This window comes from Ixodes scapularis, unplaced genomic scaffold (assembly GCF_016920785.2).
Source record: "Ixodes scapularis isolate PalLabHiFi unplaced genomic scaffold, ASM1692078v2 PGA_scaffold2__306_contigs__length_199485367, whole genome shotgun sequence".
Classification (NCBI taxonomy): Eukaryota; Metazoa; Arthropoda; class Arachnida; order Ixodida; family Ixodidae; genus Ixodes; species Ixodes scapularis.
The window spans coordinates 196,520,733-196,541,981 of NW_024609857.1; the positions used below are offsets into that span (position 1 = coordinate 196,520,733).

A 21,249-nucleotide genomic window follows, 5' to 3' on the forward strand; every position below is an offset into this window, starting at 1 on the left:
GATGTCGGCCAGTGCGTATGGCAATATATTCACCTCGCCGAAGTGCTGCTGCTTTTGCAAGGACTGGCGTTCAATTGGCAAAAATGCTAGCGCGGCACTCCCGTCCAACTTGTGTTCCCCGTTGGCCTTCTTTAGGCAATGCTGAATGTTACTTTGTTGACTAGTATTCCCCCAAACACCCGGTTCTTTCGTCGTCCCCTTCACCACCCTAGCATCTGCCCAGTACGTTGGCTTTTTAATGCCGCACATATTCCTCCATTACGCTTGGCAACAAACCAGCATATAAGTGAAATTGGTCAAACACTGCACGCCGTGGCAAGAGATTGGCACAAGTCCATCAGCCGAACCAGTGCGCCCCCATGCAGTTGCGTGACCACTCCGTCTGGCAGAGCCAGACACTGGAAGCCACTGGAAGCCACTGGAAGCCACATTGGGAGCGGCTGCAGATCATGTGCATGCAGCCACCTGCATAGAGAAATGGGGATCCTTCAAACAACCTCTCCCACTTCTCTTTTATACTTGCAACACTCTCCAATTCGTCGGGCATGTTCGGCCCATAACTGCGCATCAACGTGTGGCTTTCTCGCGCTAAAATAGGGCTAAAACAGTGACGACAATTTATGTGCTTGAAGAGCGAGACTCCTTAGAAATTTTAGCAAGAGGGGTTTGACTCGCTCACGTGTGGCTACTCAGGCTTCCAATCCCAGCCTTTAGGAAAATTAGCTCACCCAAATGCAAACCGATCAGTCCCACCTCTCTCTTTGACAATTAGATATCTGTCGCAAGAAGAGGATGTGGCCGTCCCTTTCGGTGGGCGTGCGACACATGGGGCAGGGCTTGGTGGTGGAGCGGACCGTCAGCCGGCTGGCCTCGTCCCACCGGCTGTCTCTCGCCTGGGCCTCGTCCACCGGGTACGCCGACACGCTTCCCTGCGGCACACGTGTGCAATGCAGTCGAGCGTGCAGCACGGCCCTGGGCAGATGTGCGGTAAAACCTCCGACTGTACAGCACGCTTTGCTGCAGCACGCGCATGCAAAGCGGTGAAACCTCGGACTTCCAACTCGCTTCCCTGCAATACACGCGTGCAATGCACTGAAGAGTGCGGTGCAACCACACACTGCGCGACACACTTCCACGCAGCACATGAGTGCAATGCGGAGATGCAGGTGGCACACCTTCCAAGCTGCACAATGTGCTTCCCTACACCAAGCGGGCATATTTCAATAGACCGATCTCACCAGCCAGTCTGACTACACCGCCGCTGCCACAAAGCATCCAGGAACTATAGACTTTCTGCACATACAACGACCTTGCCGGAGCTCTTCGCATGTAAAGCACGAGACCGCACAAACCACCTCGTGCTCTGCAGCCTGCCTCCCAAGAACTCAAGTTATAGCGGCGTCACGCATCCACTCTGTGAGATCGGTTCATTCAAAACTGGCTAGGAAATCCTTCGTTTTGTGACGTTCTAGCGGCCTCCCAAACATGCAAAGTAAAGGTCATTCTACTGTTTACAGCAGGGGTTCTCAAACGTTTTGGCCTCACGGAACCTCAGGAAGCCTCAAAAACTGCCGCGAAACCCCCCTTCATATTTGCCCACCGAGGACCAACAGATGCACAATTGTAGGCAATTTTGCTTGAGTTGCTTCCATATCCCCACCATATCAATCGCAATGTCAGTACAAAGTGAGATGAATGTGCTTTGCATGGTTCTGCCGCGCAGCCTGCAATAGGGGGAGGGGCGTTGCAATTTGGGTGTTCGCGGAACCCATGAGACCAGCTCGTGGAACCCCCTTGTTCCCCAGAACCCAGTTCGAGAACCCCTCGTTTACAGAAACACGCAATTCAATGCACGATAATTGTAGGCCGGCAGCACCTCTGTCGCAGCACCTCGATTGCTAGCTGCCAAAGAGTTTTTACAAAACATTTTACGTGATGTGAATTGTTTTGTACAGCACTACGAAGGATACTTTGCAATTTGAAATAGACTATATTCTTGGACTGCAACATTATTATTTGAGTGCCCACAGCACTATAAGGCATTGGAGTAGGCGGAAAAACATCTGGGAATGAAGAAACAATAGTTATACTACCTAGAAATATTAAAACTACACTAGCATAAAACATTTTGTATTATACAACACCTATTAGTATAACAATTAGCAAGCTGTTCTAATACAAAGAAACTAGAAACACTGACGATAGTGCTAACTACAGAAACTGGCAGTTTGTTGCAATCCCGTATGGTTTTAGGAAAAAAAGAGTTCCCAAAAACATTGGTTGAACGAGGGAATTTTTTCATTTGATAAAAATGATCCTTTCATTGCGGTGAATATGAGTCGAAGGCCTTCCCTTCTCAAGCTCAACTTCCTCCACCCTAGGCTCCTTTTAGCTCTTGTTTCAAGACGGGCAGCCCGGTTTTGCACCTCTTCAATAGCTTGGTTGCTAGAACAGTGTCGGGGTTTCATACAGTGAGCGCGAATTCCAAAACGGAGCAGGCCTTTCTTTCAAGAAGGCGGCACAGACTTAAAATTACAAGAGGGAGCCAAGCATTCTCGAGGCTTTGAGAAACAGTAAAATCAATGCGTTTGTCTCAACCTGGGATTAAAGCTACGAATACACCAAGGTATTCATACTCGTGTATGATATTAGACAGTTTTAGAATAGCGTACGCAAAAAATAGTCTTGTTGCCACTGGGCACGTGCTCAACGCTAACCACATTTTGTGCATTGCGGGTGCTATTTTTTTAAACTGGCGTGCATACAAAGAATTTTTTGTGTTCCTCCAAGGAGGAATCGTGATGCAAGAGAAGTTGGCTAAAGCCAGGATGAGCACAGTTAGAACGCCATGAGCGCAACGTCGGTGGCATGCTCGTGGGTGCGATTTTTAATCCGAGACGACGTCCGCACTCTTACGGGAGGTGCACGTCACAAGCAGAAGAGCCAGCAAAGAGAGCAATAATCGCCGGCAACTTGCTGCTTCCAATGCACAAAAGTTTCTTGGCGAAGGTCGGTACTTGAAACCTTTTTTGACAAGGCGACACAAGTGGACACGAACGGTGGACCACTCTCGTCGCATTCTCATATTTAAACAAATCTAAAATGTTACCTTGGACCCAAAACTTTCTTTTTCAAGTTACAGCATTTTGTGCATAAAATAAAGATTGTTACTGCACCTTGGTGGTACTGCAAGCATGAGATGCTTGGGTTTTGTGTCACGGCGGAAAAATGCTACTCTAAAACTGTTGCGTAGCATCCGCTGAAGCAAGCGCTAAATTCATCGGTAACGTGCGCTAGTACTGCGTAGGTTATTTTAAAACTATGTAATATGGCGTTCGGCATTAATGGTATAAGCACTGTTGGATGAAACATGTTTTGTAAATGGTACATGAACAGTCTTTTTGAGGCTCGTTTCCCACGATTTTTCCATGATATTACTGACATCAGTAATGTTAGTAATATCCACCTCAAGAACATCATCCTGCACTACATTTTTTAGAAACAATGCTATTGTCCGCAAACAGGTGCACACTAAATGTCACAACATGGACTATATCATCCAAGTACAGCGAAGGACAGATCCTTGAAGAACTCCCGACGTCACGTCCAAAAGCACAACCCTCTAGCACGACATACCGTTTCAGTGGGAGGTTAATCACATATCCGATGTACCACCCCTAGAGACAAGAAGCTAGGTTTTGGCGAGATTCTGTGAGTCCAAGGTTCTTTTGTCGTAAGCGTAACTTCCTGGGAGGGGCTCGGCCGGATCAGGCCCCAATACCCCACACACCTTACTATCCATTCTATGACCGTCAAGTTTCTATATCCTGAGGGACATCAAATGCTTCGCTAAAATCAATGATTTTAGCGAAGCATTTTAAGATTTGCGATTGTTCTTCTGAAGTATTCACAGTTCTTGTTGCGTTCTGTTATAGACCTTTCCAGTGGCAGTCTCGAACGAAGCGATTTACAGCGCGCGTCCCTGGTTTTGAGAGGGTAGGTCAGTGTTGCCCGACTGCGCTGAGCTGTGGAGTTTCTCGTCAGTCGACTGTGGCAGCCTGCGTAGGCGCACTTCCGAACGCTGGTGGAGGCTAAATTGCCGTGTTATATTTTTCTTTTGTGTTCTATGGCCAATAGAATTTCTCGGGGTTTTTAAGAATTCTCTGTACTATTTTTGGGAACAAAAACAAAGCAATGAAAGCTGTTTTGGTGAGTCCGTGAGCGACAGAACGAATGCAACAGGGATGTTTGTTTTATTTTATGTTGATCTTTTTACGGCACCATACACTCAGCCGTGTCAATCTACAAAGGTCTTAACCGTCGAAAATATTTGACCACACAGGATATTCGAACTGCATGGATATTCTCCGCCCACAACATGAAATTCAATGAGTCTCATCAATCGAACAACATATATTGCGGCACCGTGGGGTACCCACGGTGCCGCGTTCTCCGAATAGGGTTTGGGAAAGATCTCAAATAACACAGCGTATCGAATAAACAGTGTCGACGATAGTAACTTCACGACGATCGGACGGAATCCGGCGTGATTCGGGCACATGTTGAAGAGAGCTGCTTTTTCGCACAGCTTCAAAGCAAATGAACGAACGAGTCTATTCCGTCCCCACACCCCGGACCCGACCCTATAAGCTATTTTTCGCGAAGACCCGGAACACAAGCCGGGAAGGCTTTTTGGAGATTATCTCAACGGAAATAATCCTCGAAGAACGTCGATATTCCCGCGTCGCGGGCTTTGTTCTCTTCGTTCGTTTCCTGCGATACCGAGCAGGCTATGAGCCCTGGTATTCTTTGGTTCTCACAGTGCAAGATAACAGACGAAGGGTAAGCATCCTAAACAGGCAAATAAAGTAAAAATTTCCCAGAAAAGCCGGCGAACTCCGAATGCACAATGCAGCTGGGGAGTCACGCTGACCGGGTCTCCACAGCTCAGGCAGGTGGCAGAAATGTCTGGCTGATAGGGGTCGCTCGGCTCGCAAAATGGCGGCGGCCAGAGAGCTTTTTCTGCAAAGGTCTATAGCGCCGTTCGCTGATCCTGGCCATCTTCGCCGCGTCATTCCCTGTTGGAACCGAAGATTGGCGACTCAGCAACCAGTGTGCGCCTCCCCCCTGGAGCAAAATCGACTACACGTACCACGGACGGCGACTGAGGCGACACCGCAACATCACCGTATAAGAAGCGACAACCACTACCACAGCGGGATTTGCGACCGTTCTTCTGGAGTATTCACAGTTCTTGTTGCGTTCTGTTATAGCGCCGTTCGCCGATCCTGGCCATCTTCGCCGCGTCATCCCCTGTTGGAACCGAAGATTGGCGACTCAGCAACCCGTGTGCGCCTCCCCCCTGGAGCAAAATCGACTACACGTACCACGGAAGGCGACTGAGGCGACACCGCTACATTACTATAAAAGAAGCGACAACCACTACCACAGCGGGATTTGCGACCGTTCTTCTGGAGTATTCACAGTTCTTGTTGCGTTCTGTTATAGGTAAGCTTGTCACTCCCTCCTAACTACAAAGCTTTGTGATTTCTGTTGTTGCGGTTGCAAATCGCAGTAGTGTGTTTCTGTGGCGTAAGTTAGAATGGGTGACGACTTGTCAACTTACCGCATTCAAATTGGCCGTTTCTTTTCTCGTACAGGTACGAAGACATTTAATAGACCATGCTTCCACCACTTAGCATTATACATTCAGACATGGTGCCCGGACGCCAAAATTTTGTTGATGTGTCTGTGTGTTGCACAGCTGTTAATCTGTGCTGGTGACGTGGAAACCAACCCCGGTCCCGATAAGCTGGATCAGATACTTGCAGCTGTAAAGGAATCTCTAGAATCAAACAAACGGTACCAGGAAGAAACAACACACAAACTAAACGAAATCAATGCAGGCATCAGTGATATTAACAGCCGTGTTTCAAATCTTGAAGAATCTATGAATGAGATTGCAAAGTTAAAGGAAGACCTGGTTACCGTGAATGCCGCAATTCGCGAAGTAAGAACTGAAGTAAATACCATATCTCGAAGACAGCGTGAAAGTGAAGTCTTGTCAGACGAGCTGAACAACCAAATGAGGCGCAATAACCTCATAATTAAAGCACTCCAGAAAGCGAACGTTAGAACTGGTCGGATTCTGAACGTATCGTGAAAACGTTTCTTTCTTCCAACCTACACGTGAATGTTGGCAAAATTGAGCGCGCACAACGACTGGGCAGGCGGAAACCTGGTTTTAACAGACCAATCATCGTAAAATTCTTGAACTTTAAATGCAAAGATGAAGTAATTAAGAACGCGCATAAACTGAAGGACGCTGCGCCCCCTGGTGTATGGATAGAGGAGGACTTCTCACCAAAAATGCAATTAGTAAGGAAAAAACTACGCGACTTCGCAAGGCAAAGATTCGGAACTAGTAAGTTCAAGCTTTACTACGACAAAATACTTAAAAAGAATTCCTTCTATCGGTACGACACGGATAATGAATATGTAGTGGGGAGCCCAAGGGCCCTGCCTGCCGAAACTAGAGCGTGACTGGGCGATAACAAAAACAACAAACAGAAGATAAGATTTAGGGATCAGCTTTCTTTGATCTTGGCGAATTTTCCAGGTTTACTTCACAAGCAAGAAGGTTTGTCTTGCAGTATTGAAGCCTGTTCAGCCGATGTAGAGGACAGCGAGCGCGAGAAGAGAACGGCGAGCGCGAGAGGAGAAGCAGCAGTGAAAGCCAGAGTCGGACCGCGCCGCACGGTGACGACTAGAGCTCGGAGGGAGGACCAGCCGCTACGGTCGGCGACGCCTGCTACGAGCAACTCTAGGGGGAGTACGAGACACCGGCTTCTGCATCATCACATCAAGCGGCGGCGCTCCGCAAGGCACCGAGGGGAAATACTTGAACTTAGGGCAAGGACGGTAGCGGGAACGGGCTATGAGTGTGTTGACGTGACTTTAACTGCCTTCAGTGTTTTGCTTTTTTTTTGCTAATTCTTTTCCTATTGTATCGCTTCTGACGCGTTTCTATCTTCATTCTTGTAAATATATCATTTCTCCTTTTGATCCTGTCATGGATGTCGTTGCTCTTTTTTCCCGATTGACGATGACAATTTGGCGAGCCTGCCAGGATTCCATTAATCCACTAGCCTGATCTCGTTGGTCCGGAGCGGAGAGTTCGCGACCATGACTGGGTCCGGGGTTATAGAGATTGATAAATCGATGTCGGCTGGAAGGGAACAAGGATACACTGGAGAGGAGCTGAAAGTCTGGTTGAGAGGGAGAAAAATATTCAAAGAGAGGAAAGGGCTGCAGGCACGGGAGGCTGCAAGAGAAGAGCACGCGGCGCAAGAACGCGCATGTCAAGCGGAATGTGTCCGACTGGATAAGGAGCGGGAAGTTATACAACTCAGAATCGCTGCCCAGGAAAGAGGAAATCGCGAAGCGCGAGGGGAAGGAGGAGAAGGCGGTTCGACTGGACCAAGTCATAGCGCCAGTCCACACAAACTGATATCGCAGTATAATGAGACACGCGACGACCTCGACGTGTATTTGCAGAGGTTTGAGCGTACGGCCACAGGCCTCGGATGGCCACAAGACAAGTGGGCAACCACTTTAAGTCTTTGTCTCACAGGAGAAGCCCTGACGGTGGTCGGTCGCATGACCCCTGCGGATGCGATAGATTATACAAAGACAAAACTGGCGCTGCTTCAAAGATTCCGGGATACAAAAGAAGGTTATCGCGAAAGATTTCGTGAGGCGAAGCCCGGAGATGGGGAAAACAAGAAAACAGTTTGCAGCCAGGCTGACGGGGTATTTCGATAAGTGGATCGAAGTGGCAGGAGTCGAGAAGACTTTTGAGGCGCTCCGGGACAGAATGCTAATGAAGCAGTTTATGACAACTTGCGCTAGTAAGTTGATGGTTTGCTCAAAGAAAAAGACTGCTTGACCCTAGATGATTTGGCTGAAAAAGCCGACGTCTTTCTGGAAGCACAGACTCAGCCGAGCGCTTTAAAAGCGAAGGTAGAGGGACACCCGAAAACCGGTGCAAGTACAGTCCCTAAAGCTCTCAGAGAGGACACAAGGAGGATCCTCTGATGCTTTTTATGCAATAAGGTAGGACACAAAGCCGAGAATTGCAAGGGTCGCAATCAAAAATACAAACCATCGACATGTTGGCACTGTAGCCGGATGGGACACAATGCCGGCAAATGCACTATGAGTTCTGGCGATAAACCACAAGCTTCTTGCCTGTGGACAGCCTCCGACGAAACGGCAGGAGAACCAGATGAGACCTACCTTACGTTAAAGAACGGCGACAAAATACCAGTTGTTAACGCAGCTGTAGGGAGGCCACCCAAGTTTCTGGTGGAGAATATGCCTATGGTGGAAGGCCGCATTGGCGAGAGAAAAGTTACGGTGCTTCGGGACACCGGCTGCAATACAGTAGTCGTAAGAAAGAACTTAGGCCCGTTGGGTGCTACACTGGAAACTGTAGTCCCGTATATTTACTGGACCGAACAGTGAAATACTTACCTGAGGCAGAAATTGTGATCAACACACCCTTTCTGGCAGGAAAAGTTGTGGCGAAGTGCATCGACGATCCTCTATACGACTTAGTGCTTGGCAACGTTTCACAAGTGAGAGATCCCAACGATCCGAACCCATATTGGGATTCCGATCAACAACGAAGTGACGAGAGGAAGACACCTACTGTACAGGGAGTTGGCCACCAGCTCGACAAGAGAGCCGAGGTACCAGAGAGGAAGGACCACAAAGAGGCCTCTCCGTACGACTCAGAAAACACGAACTTGGGACTGATAACTCCGCTTTCAAGTACCGCGGGAGTGGGAGAGTCGAGGAAGAATAAGTGCGGGAACAAAGCGGAACCTCCACTGAAGGTGCCACAGTTCTCGAAGCGACGGTCGAGAAGCTTTCGAAAGAACAGAGGAACGATCCGTCATTAAGGAAATGTTTCGACAAGGTCGGAAAGATGGTAAAGAAACACAAGTGTCGTACGAAGTTTGAAATGGTGATAAAGAACAACCTACTCTTTCGGAGCTGTATATTTTTCACCGGGAGGAGTATAGAGCAGCTGGGCTCTTCCAGCAAGATTTCGACCAACTGTCATGGCAATGGCATACGATGGTATCATGTCAGGCCACCAAGGCATGAAGAACACGCTCGAGCTAACGGATGAAGAGTTTTTTTGGCCGGGCATGCAGAGTGACATCAAGAGGTACGTGCGTTCCTGCGATGTATGCCAGCGCACGGTGCCAAAAGGCAGAGTAGGCAAAGCGCCTCTTGGGACAATGCCTGCCATCGAGTCGCCATTCAAGAGGGTGTCGATCGACATCATCGGGCCGATCAACCCAACGGCGAGTTCGGGCAACCGATATATTCTGATCATGGTGGACGTTCCCACAAGGTACCCGGATGCTATTTCATTAAGAAGCACGGAGAAAGTGGCAGAAGCCTTGCTGGAAATGTTCTCTTGATATGAAATCCCGAATGAGGTTCTTAGCGATAGAGGTTCCGGCTTCACGTCGGAACTCATGAAAGAGGTAAGCCGGCTGCTGTTCATGAAGCATCTCATGACTACACCCTACCATTCGATGGGGAACGGGTTGGTGGAAAGATCTAATGGAACCATCAAACAGATGATTAGAAGAATGTGTCAAGAAAGGCCCAAGGACTGGGACAGGTACAGAGCGCGACACTGTTAGCGCGAACAAGCGATCGCCTGTTTTTCCCGTTTTTCTCTTTGAAACCAAGGGATGTCATCCAAGTTATTATTACTACGAAAAGATCTAATTTAGTTCTATAATGTAAGCGACAAAATTTCGTGCTCACTAATACTATTTAGAAGTAAAATGTGAAAATACGCCGATGTCGTGTTCGCGCTAACAGTGTCGCGATGTGTACCTACCGGCACTACTGTTCGCCTACAGGGAAGTGCCACAGGCAAGCCTGAAGTTTTCACCATTTGACCTACTATACGGCCGAAGAGTTCGGGGACCTTTGGCCATCCTTAAGGAGATCTGGTCCAACGAAACGCTCGAAGACGACGTGAGGACGTCCTACGGTCATGTACTCGAGCTAAGAGAGAGAGAGAGAGAAATGAGCATTTATTGAAAAGAAGACAGCGAGGTCAGCCAGCGCTTTGTGCCGGCTTGCTACGCTGTGAAAGAAGATGAAATTAAAAAAAAGGAAATAAAAAGAAATAGTATAGACAAAGATAGCAAAGATATTAGAACGAAGAAAGAAGATAAAGAGGTGAATAGAAAAAAAATACACAAATGCGCACGCACACAATACACACACATACACACTCTCAAAACTGTTACGTTGGCAAGTGTTGGCTCACTTTACAGCACACTGGACTGCAGTTCCTTAAAGTGTTTGATGAAGATGTGTCTTCTTAATGAAATGTAAAAGAGCTTCAGTAGCCTTGTAACTATCTGTAGTGGAAGGCCAGGGTCCAAATAGAAGCTTCAAGTCCACCTGGTCCTCTTCCTTTAATTTCAGGCGAGTTTTCAGTGCGGTCCTTTCAATACTGTAATTCCCGCAGGCACAAAGGACGTGTTCGATGTTATGAACTGTTCTACACGATGAGCAATCGGAAGATTCAGCTTTGCCAATTTTATGAAGATAGTATTTAGTATATGCAACATTGAGCCGCAAACGATGTAACACCGCCTCAAGTTTCCTTGGTAGCCCTCGTGGTATCCGGAATTCGAGTTTAGGATCAATATGGTGAAGGCTGTAATAGTGATATTGCGGATTTTCCCATAAAGATAGCGAGATTTCATCTCCGATAGATTTGATTAGATGATTGGCATCAGATCTTGAAAACGGAATAAATACAGCAGTTGTGCTCTCGTGGGCGTCTTTAGCGGCTCTATCGGCGCACACGTTTCCAATTATCCCGGAGTGGCCCGGAATCCACTGCAAGATGAAGTGATGTCCCTGACTCGATGCATACTGAATAGCCTGTAAAATATCATGCACTAGTTGTGAGTTAATGTTGTCTTTTCTTATCGAAGATAGAGCGTACAACGCAGACCTGGAGTCGACAAGTATTGCCCAACATCGTGGGCTTTGAGTGCCCGCGTGTACAACAGCTGCACGAATAGCTGCTAGTTCTGTCGCTGTTGATGAGGTGGCGTGGCTTAGTTTAGCCTTTATGTATGTGGCTGTGGATGGAATGTATACCCCCAGGGCTGAAGATGTGGGAATTGTAGAACCATCGGTGTAGATATGAGTAAATGACTCGTAAGTTCTTTGAATATATTCGAGAGATATCTGCGTAATTACCGGGGAAGGAGCTGAATTTTTTTTAGTGATTCCTGGTATGCTTGTTCTTATTTCCAGGTGAGGGTACTTCCAAGGTGGATATTGTGGAATCGCAGCTGCCTCAATTGAACTTGGCATATAGTCTTCTAGTACCATAATAACTTGCGCAAAGCCAGATGACGGTCTATATTTGACAATGTCTGCCAGGTGGTGTTTATACACTCTGGTTCTGTGTCGTAGATGAGCTCGAAGTGTTTCTTGCGTCCTTAATATTGCGGAAGATTTCGCACGAGATTCCGCCAGAGTTCCAGAGGTGGAGGTACATTTTGGCAATGCAAGGCAGGCACGAAGTGCTTGCGCTTGGGCGCTTTCAAGTTCTTTAAAACAAGACCGCGAGACACGTTGCATGACTGACAAACTGTAGCGCATAAGACCGACAAATAGAGCGTTATACAGAGCCATCAGCGCCGATACAAAGCATCCCCATCTGGTTCCACTGATTATCTTGATTATGTGTGTGAACGAGGTGAGCTTTTTTTTTAACCGTTTAATATGGGGTCCCCACGTCATTTGCCTATCGAGAGTCACGCCCAAAAGTGCATGTTCGGAGACATATGGGATTGGGGTTCCTTCCAAGTTGATGGGATATCTGTATGTTTGTTTCATTGTAAACGCCAACGCCGCAGTCTTCTCTGGTGATATGTACAAGCCTCGGCTGCTAAGGTACCGTGCGGCAATGTTGAGGGCTTTTTGTAGCCTGGCTCTGTTTATATATAATGACTTGCTCGATGACCACAAACATATATCGTCAGCGTATCAAGATACATGCACGGAAACAGGGAGTATCTTCAGAAATCCTATAAGGCATATGCTGAACAGCATTGGGCTGAGTACCCCACCTTGGGGAACCCCCTGTTTGATCTCATGGAAGTCAGTGTTGCCATCTTGTGTTGACATATAGACTTTTCGTTCTTTAAGGTAACTGGAAATCCATGTATATAAGCGCCCTCCGAAACCAATCGCCTTCATGTCAGAAAGTATGGCCTCGTGTTCTACCGAATCTAAGGCTGCTTTTATGTCAACGAATACTGCGGTGGTGACCTGCTTGACTGATTTTATTTGCTCTATGCTAGACACTAGATCAATAACGTTGTCAATACTGCATCTGCCACGTCGGAAACCACTCATGGATGAAGGATAAATGCATCTATTTTCAAGATCCCATTCCATGCGTGCAAGCAGCATGCGTTCCATTATTTTGCTTATGCAGCTAGTTTATGCGATCGGGCGGTATGAATTGATATCGCGTGGTGGTTTCCCTGGTCTGAGAATTGGTATTACGCGAGCGATTTTCTAATCTTGGGGTATAATGCCAGTCGCCCATGAGGTATTGAATAAAGTGAGTAGGGCCATTCTAGCAGTTTCCCCCAAGTGACGTAAGGCTGAGTAGCGTATGCCATCTGGACCTGGACAGGACTTAGTGTTGGATGTAGCAAGTGCTATGTCTAGTTCCTTTAAGCTGAAACGGTCGTCCATAAAATTACATGCACTTACAGGGACGTGACCATCTGGTGCACCCTTGCTGGGATTGTTACCGGAGGGGCAGCTTGTAATCTTGATGCAGAACTCTTCTGCCACGACTGTTTCAGATATTTGGCGTCTCAAAGAAATGGCTCTGAGGGGGTGAATTTGCTTTGGCCTTACGCTGAGGCTTCGCGTGATGTGCCATATTCGGGTAGTTGGTTTCCTGGGATCAAGGCCGGAACTCAGTGAGTTCCGGCCTTGATGTTGGCTCACCGCTTCTTGGAAGAGGCCAAGATCAAGTACAAGGAGCACTATGACAAAAAAAGCGTCAACCGCCAACTGCAAGAAGGGGACTTGACCCTCATTCTCCTACCGAGTGACCACAACAAGTTAATAATGCAGTGGAAAGGACCATTTTTAGTATCCAGCAAAAAGAACGAAGTGGACTACGAGCTCGATGTTGGAGGACGCAAGAAGGTGTTCCACGTGAATATGCTCAAGAGATACCAAGAGAGGGTCGAGGTCGAACGGAGGCAGCTAAGCTGCAGTGCGGTAACGCAGGAACTTGGCGAGGCAACACTTGCTGGAGAGGCCAACAAGGCATCGAGGCTTGATAACGTGATTGCTCATGACTGGAAAGAGGTCACGGTCAACGATGACCTGGATGATGATGATAAAGATGAGGTGTGGAGGTTGATCGAACAGTATAAGAACATATTTTCAGATCTTCCGAGTCAGACTAACTTGATCACGTGCGACCTGAAATTGACAACCGAAGAGCCTGTGCGGGTAAGGCAACATGCGTTGCCATTTTCCGTCTAAGAGCCAGTCGGAAAGGAGATTTCGGAAATGCTCCGACTGGGCGTTATTGAACGGTGCACGTCACCGTATATTGCGCCGGTTGTAATTGTTAGAAAGAAAGACGGTTCTAACAGGTTTTGCGTTGATTACAGGAAGTTAAGCGACGTGCTTAAGGATGACGCAGAGCCGATTCCAAGGGCGGACGTCACCTTCGCCAAGGTGGGCCGTAAGAAATATTTCTCTAAGCTGGATCTATCGAAGGGATACTGGCAGATCCCGATGGAGGATTTGGCCAAGGAGAAGACAGCGTTCTCGTCGAGTAGCAAACTTTACCAGTTTAGGTTCATGCCTTTCGGGCTCAAGACTTCCTCTGCTACCTTCACTAGACTGATGAGAAAATTGCTTCATAAAATTCCGGAGGCCCATTATTTTATCGATGACATTCTCATCGCCTCGGATACGTGGACGCAACACATGAGAACGTTGCAGACAGTTTTTGATCGGTTGCAAGAAGCTAACATCACGGCTCGGCCGAAGAAATACGAGATTGCATTTGCAAAGACGACCTTCCTCGGTCATGAGTTGGGTGGAGGACGAGTCGCACCCCACGCGGAGATCCTTGGAAGGATGCAAGACGCGCCAAGGCCGGTGACAAAACGTCAAGTGAAGTGGCTTTTCGGGCTGACCGGCTATTACCGCGATTTCGTCCCAAACTACGCGGGTCTTGCTACACCACTGCTGGAGCTTACGAAGAAAGGAGAACGAAATCAAGTTGAATGGGGGTCAGCACAGGAGGAGTCGTTCGAGAGACTGAAGGACTGCTTATCGAGACCACCCATCCAGTTGGCGCCAGATCCCGACAAGGAATTCGTTTTGAGGACGGATGCATCTGATGCATGCCTGGGCACAATATTGCTCCAGGAAAGTGAAGGACTGTTGCATCCAGTGGTATATGCAAGCAGAACACTGGGAAAATCGGAGAAGAATTACGCCACCGTAGAGAAAGAGTGTCTGGCGATTGTTTGGGCCGTGGAGTGATTTAGGTTATTTTTATATGGCAGAAAATTTCGCATACAAACGGATCACCGAGCTTTGGAGTTTTTGAACAAAGCGAAGCACTCCAACAGTCGCATATTGCGATGGAGGTTATCATTGCAGGAACAGGACTTTCACATCGAATACATTAAGGGGAAAGACAATGTTGGAGCAGACTTCTTAAGTCGTCTAGAGAGCTAAGCCGTCGGGGGATATTCGTTCGTAAAGGCAGGACACAGGGTTAATGAGACCCATTAGGATTTTTTTTCGTTTTTGTTGTTGAGTTAGGTCAGGACAAGAGTGTGTTGCCCATGTGATTTGTACGAGCAATTAGGGACGCGAGAGTGTAACCACGGTTTGTTTTCGTGATTTGGGCGATACTAATTTTTGTGATGTGGAAACGGCATACGTGCGTGACTGCTAAGGACCAAGTGTGGTGGTATTTTTTAATGTGGCGCGGTCACTATAGCAAGCCATCGAGGAGGTCGCCTTCGTGAAGAAACTTCATATTGTAAAGTTCTCGAAGTGAGGGGGGTGTGTCACGTGCCCGTGACGATTATTACGGGTGGAAGAAGAAAAGAAGCGGAAGGGAACGAGCGCGTTCCAGAGAACGGCGAGCGCGTTTCAGAGGACAGCGAGCGCGAAAATAGAACGGCGAGCGCGAGAGGAGAAGCAGCAGTGAAAGCCAGGGTCGGGCCGCGACGTACGGTGACGACCAGAGCTCGGAGGGAGGACCAGCCGCTACGGTCGGCGACGCCTGCTACGAGCAACTCCAGGGGGAGTACGAGACACCGGCTTCTGCATCATCACATCAAGCGGCGACGCGTAGCAAAGGCACCGAGGCGAAAGACTTGAACTACACCTGCCTACACCTCCGTGGTTACTGCGTCGCTTTATAAGAAACAAGTTGCCCCTTTGCCGTACTAGTGTGGCAAAGGCAGATGTGACACCGAATGTGACGTGTTAGGGTGGTGCCAAGGGCCGGCAGAAGTAGGCGGCCCAGGATTAGCGCATGTACGGCCGTACTGGGAAGAACTCCAGAGCCGCCACGAGATTGCAGCTTTCCTTGTAGAGCGCAACCCGCTCGGCCGGGGACGAAAGAGCACACTTCCGAGGCTCCGTGCACACGGCTGGCCTCGCAGCCCCGTGTCGGGCTCGGTAAGCGCGCGGTTTCTGTTTTACTTGTCTGTGCCATCTTCCGCGGAGACAATGTGACCTTCTTGGAGCCTGCTGCAGTGCGAGATGCAGTAGACAGAGTGTATCCGAAATTGGAATCTAGCAGCAAGGTAGAGAGCCTAGATTTCAAAAAGTTTCAAACTGTTCGTTCTCGACCACATGATTTACGGTAATCCCTCATTATAATCAAGTCCATGGGGCAACAAAGAAAAATTTGATATAAGCGGTAATTCAATAAAAGCAATTGAGCCAAAAAAACAGTGCCAGCAGCCTCAGAGGTGGACGGGAAAAATGCGCAACACTCTTGCTGTATATGTAACCTTGGTTATGAACATCTTGCAGCAGTTTACCGAGCAAAAAAATAATTAAGTGGAGTTTGCCGATAACTTCATCCGGGCATCCGTTCTCCTCAAAGTGCTCCAGGCGCCGCAAGAACACTGTCACAGCCGCTGCACTCCACTTTGTTTTGAAGCAGCCGTAGGATGTTTCGTGTCTCCGCAGTCGTCAGTTTTCCAAGGTGCCCCTCCGACGTTGCTTCGTGTTAACCCTGGCCGCACGCAAAGTCTACAATCGCACAATCCGTGGCAGCAGCAACAACGAGAATGTCCGTATCGACTGGCGTGAACGAATCAAAGCTATCCTCGGTAACTTCGCCGACATGTTTTCACACACTCCAGTAGAGATCACTGCAGCTATGGAGATAGTGCGCCGGCTCGGCAAGGATACTGGCGAGAGAAATTCCGATGTGCGCGAAGCAGTTGGGGATCTTCGGGCCGCGGGTGCGCTTTCTCTTCCATGAGAAACTTCTCGAACCTGTCCAATGTGCCTCGCTTGTTCCGCAGTATGGTGGACATAGTCAAACAGCTGATGCCAGGTCAAATTCTTTGGCGATTTCGGACTTGGGCCAGCCACTTTTCTCAACCTGGCAGATCTAAGCGACTTTCGGTATACACTCCCAATCTCCCATACGATGCTCGCGTGTGTGCCTCAGGCGTGTGTCCTCCCTAAGGGATGGTCTCCTCTGGGCTCCATCGTTCCCTTGACCCCATTCCGACAGGAGTCGGGCAGCGTCGGCCACGGGCACTGCGAGTAGCGTCGGATCGTTGATGCTGCTCCCTGCCCGCACCCCTGTGTCGGCCCATCGGCATCGGAAGCGGCGCTCTGTGAGCTCTGCCCTCTGTCACCATTCACTCCCGTTTTCCCAGTTTGCTGCAGTGGAGAAGAGGGCATGCAAGGGTATCCCTTGTGGCTCCGGGTAGGCTTGTGTGGTTTCGGCACCTCAGTCTTCGTATTAAGTGTGGTCGGCCGCTGATACATTTAGAACAATTCCCCTAAAAATGCGTGCATTTCAGTCGGGCCAACTTCGATAAAAGCAATAATTCGAAAAAAGCGATTTTAGTCCAACGAGGGAATACTGTGTTTTTGCAATACGAGATACAAGGAGGAGTCTCCTGCTTTCCTGCGCGCCACACAATTACGCGGCGCATGCACAATTCTGGCCAATCTTCGCGGGAGGTGTTTGCCATTAAATAGCAAACGCTCCCTACTAGGCTCTCTACAGCAGCGAGTAGAGCTTGCGGCCAAATAGAACCTAACACTCGCAATATCTCAAGTGTAATACACCACAGACTTTTTTTCCTCTGCTTTTCTGTGAGTGTTTCTTGCATTCTTTGTATAGCCTGGAGTGCGCTCGTTTCACGAAGCAACGGCGACTGTCTGAACGCGTGATGTTTTTTTCTTGCCAGGAGTTAGACGGAGGCACTCGAGCGAGAGGTTTAGCTGGCACTGGTGTCTAATCGGTGAAGAGACAAGCGCTGCATCCGTGTTCAGCTGGCAGTCGGCCTGTCCACTTCCTTTGCTGGCACTTAACTGGATATGGTTCTGCACTAAAAATGGTTCTGGTGTCTTCCGTCAAAAGAGTAAATATTTTGATGGGGATGTCAAAATTATTTTATAAATATTTTCGCATCTTTGGAAAGTGATGTCACGGACGTAAAATCGTAAAATTCATTCGACGGTAAGCGTTGAAAGAGTCACTAGCAAAATTACTTCTACAGATGCCCAGCATAGCTAATTGAGACGATTTGTAAATATTCTTGCTAATATGCATATATCTTTTCTTCAGTCAGGAATGATTAATGCAGCTTGTTAGGGTATTTAGCCTGACATACTCGCCCATAATATAATATGGAAAATTTTGATTTCGAAAATGGTAATTCACAAAGTTTCTTTTTAAATACACGAGGCGCCCGCGTGCACCATCCCGCTTTGAAAGTCTGCTTTCCTCCTAAGCACGCGACTGCAATATTCGTGCTCTTCGAGGCGTTGATCGCGGCAGGTTAGCCCCGTTGAGCACGCTTTTTATTGAGCACCGCTGCACTGCGGAGAAGCAGCAGTCATGGAAATGAGCTCTGCAAGTGGTGCTTCTTCGCATTGCGCCGGCGCTGGGTGCGCGATAACACCTCGAAAAATACAAATATCGCAGTTCACCTCGAAGCAAGTATTGAATAGCGTATTATTCGAAACTATTTTCCAAATTTTAATATTTGCGCAAGTCGTCAAACACTGAGGTCATTAGTAGTTTTTAGATCTGGGCATGCGCCATGAAGCGTCAAGTTAGATGAGCCACTGGGCAACAAGGAGGAAGCATACCGAAACGGAAGCTGCCTAAACGGAAAGATTGCTTGGCACCATTCCTCCTACTGCAGGTAAGAAAACCAGCGGTTGGGAGGAATAGGCAGTCCCGTTCACCCCGCAGCCTTGGGTGGCAGCCTCGCAGCTGACCCGCGTGCAGCAAGGGTCCACCAAGATGCCCTGCCCGCAGCCGGGCTGGGGGCACAGCACGCCTCCCGCCTGCAGCACAAACTCCTCGGCCGCAAACCGCTGGTAGCGTTGGTACTGCAAATCCGGAAGAACGTCTGTACGTTTGGGACCTTTTCTGCGCCCTAAACTGTGGTTTCTCTTTTCTGCCCGACGCTGTGGCAGAAGTGTTCTTGCCTATCCCTTGGGGAGCACAAAGAGGCGGAAAGAGTGCTGGAGCAGGGGTGGCCAAACAGCGGCTAGCCTCGGTAAGCCCCCCTTCCCCTCCTGTGCCCCAAGATGGAGAGTTCTAGGATTTAAAAAACTCCCAGTCTCGGCAGCTTTGCACTACACTATGTGCATACATAGTGTACTTGGTTTTATTTCTAAATTTTGTGTTTTCCTTCAATTTTTTGGTTTTCCTCCAATTCTTAGGAGTTCAAGGTCTTAGCGTCATGGGCATCTCATAACTATTCGTTGCTCATTGAAAGAACTGTGTGTGTTTGTCTTACGTGTTTTATTCTTTCTGCGTGTTCTCTAGTTTTTCAACCTGCTCTGCTACGTGTGCAGTCGCCGACCGATTGTTGGACTTCGCAGGGACCGAAAACACGTACGAATAATAGGGCAGTCCAAAAATCAGCAGATTCAAACACTTGCCTTTATTACTTCCAAGTGGGCTCACAAAAGCCGTAAATAATGCCTTGCTTCAGGTTACGCCTCCGTTTGTGTTCGGCAACTTTCTGTTAGCTTGAGAATCTGTGATAATCCACGCCAGGCACGCTGCCGGAGTCAAGGTCAGGGACAACATTCCAAATCGAGGACGTAGACCGCACTGACTGGCCCAGTCAGGCATCGTCGTCGTCGTCTGTTTATTTACCACCGCGGTGGCGCCCTCGCGTGTACAACGCAAGGTATCACACCCCTCCCACCCCTAATAATGAAAGTTAGTGGAAACTAAGAGATATAAGGAAAGGTTCGTGAAAATGAATCAACGTAATTACGGAGAGTAGCGCTGCACAGGCCGACACACCCTGGTGCCCCGACGGGGAGGTGTGGTGATAGTCGTTTGACGAGGAGACGCTGTGCTTTCTGCAGCCCTTGGCTGCTGTTGTTCATCAGCTGGAACCTCTGGGCAGGTGGGTTCAGGCGTCTGATAGGAGAGGTCAGGTGCCAGAACAAGCTGTGCCGTTTTGGACATGTCAGGACCAGTGCCTGGAATGTCAGGGTCCTTCTCAATGTCTGCAGCTGTTCCAGCATGTCTACTATAATAAACTTGCGGCAACCGGTTCGCCTGTCCGAGATGATCATGGTGGCGCGTCCACTGTCGCCCGTCAGCCAGCTGGAGGTCCGATGAATATGTTCCCTGGGCGGTGACCACAGCCGGCATCCATGCAGGGCCTGGACGAAAGTTCTTGGCGAATACTTGTTCACCAGGCTGTGCTTGAATCCGAGGTTTCGTTCTTTTGTCACATCTGATTTTCTGCTGAAGCTGCTTCTGCTGCACCGTGATCCTCAGGTCAGGTCGAAGCAGGTCCATCGCAGTCTTAATTTTTCGCCCCAGCAATAACTCGGCGGGGCTGCAACCCGTGACCTCATGTGGCGTCGATCTGTAAGTGATCAGCATGCGCGCAATTTGTGTACGAAGGTCCCCCGGTCCAGCCTTCTGCAACTTCCTTTTTACAGTCTGAACTGCACGCTCTGCAGCGCCATTAGACGCTGGGTGGTACGATGGTACCAGTATTCGTCTCACTCCATTCTTCTTCAAAAATGTGGCATACATGTCGCTCACAAACGCTGGACCATTGTCTGACACTACAATGTCCGGCGAACCCTGGTTTGCAAACATGGCTCGCAGACACGTGATGGTGGCCTCCGCAGGCGGAGTTGAAACCGGAAATACCTCAATCCACTTGGAAAAGGCATCAACTGCAATAAAAAAATAAGTGTTGCGGTAAGGCCCTGCGTAGTCAACATGAAGTCTCGACCAGGGTCTGTCTGGGAACGGCCATGGCATGACGGGTATTGGCCGTGATGCTCGCTGCTGCTCCTGACAGGTGGGAGACTCTTGCACAGCCGCAACAATATCATCGTCTATTTTAGGCCACCACACGTGGCTCCGCGCTACAGCCTTCATCTTGGATATCCCTGGATGGCTTTCGTGAAGAAGCCTCAGGACGTCGCGTTGGAGAGATGCAGGAACCAACACGCGGTTGCCCAAGAGCACACAGTTGCCTTGTACACTCATCTCTGTGAACCGCGTCTCGTACGGTTTTTCCTCTGGTCCCAAATCCGACCGGCGGCCAGTGCACAAGGCCTCTCTCACTCGTGAAACCACTGGGTCCAGGGCGGTGGCCTCAGCGACAACTGTTGACGACAGCACACGTGGGTACAACCCTGCCAGCATGAAGACTTCAGCAGGGCAGTCCACGGGAAAATCTGTTGTTGGCGGTGGCAGACGACTCAGTCCGTCCGCATGTACGATATGGCTACCAGGCCGGTAGCTCAGCTTATAGCGGTACCCAGACAACAGCACGGCCCATCGCAGCACCCTTGGAGAGCACGACTCTGGAACAGGCTTGTCCGATGCGAGCAGGCCCAGTAGCGGCTTGTGATCTGTGA

General features: G+C 48.9%; 1 protein-coding gene across 1 annotated transcript in view; it reads right to left on the reverse strand.

The window, feature by feature from the left end:
- Window positions 1-337: 337 nt before the first annotated feature.
- Window positions 338-21,249, reverse strand: part of LOC120838869 (E3 ubiquitin-protein ligase parkin-like) — a 94,187-nt gene continuing 73,275 nt past the window's right edge. The window contains exons 3-5 of the mRNA XM_040208972.1: window positions 18,535-18,729; window positions 800-929; window positions 338-465 (exon numbers count right to left, since the gene is read on the reverse strand). Of these exons, the coding sequence (XP_040064906.1) occupies window positions 338-465; window positions 800-929; window positions 18,535-18,729 (453 nt within the window). The remainder of the gene's footprint in view (window positions 466-799; window positions 930-18,534; window positions 18,730-21,249) is intronic.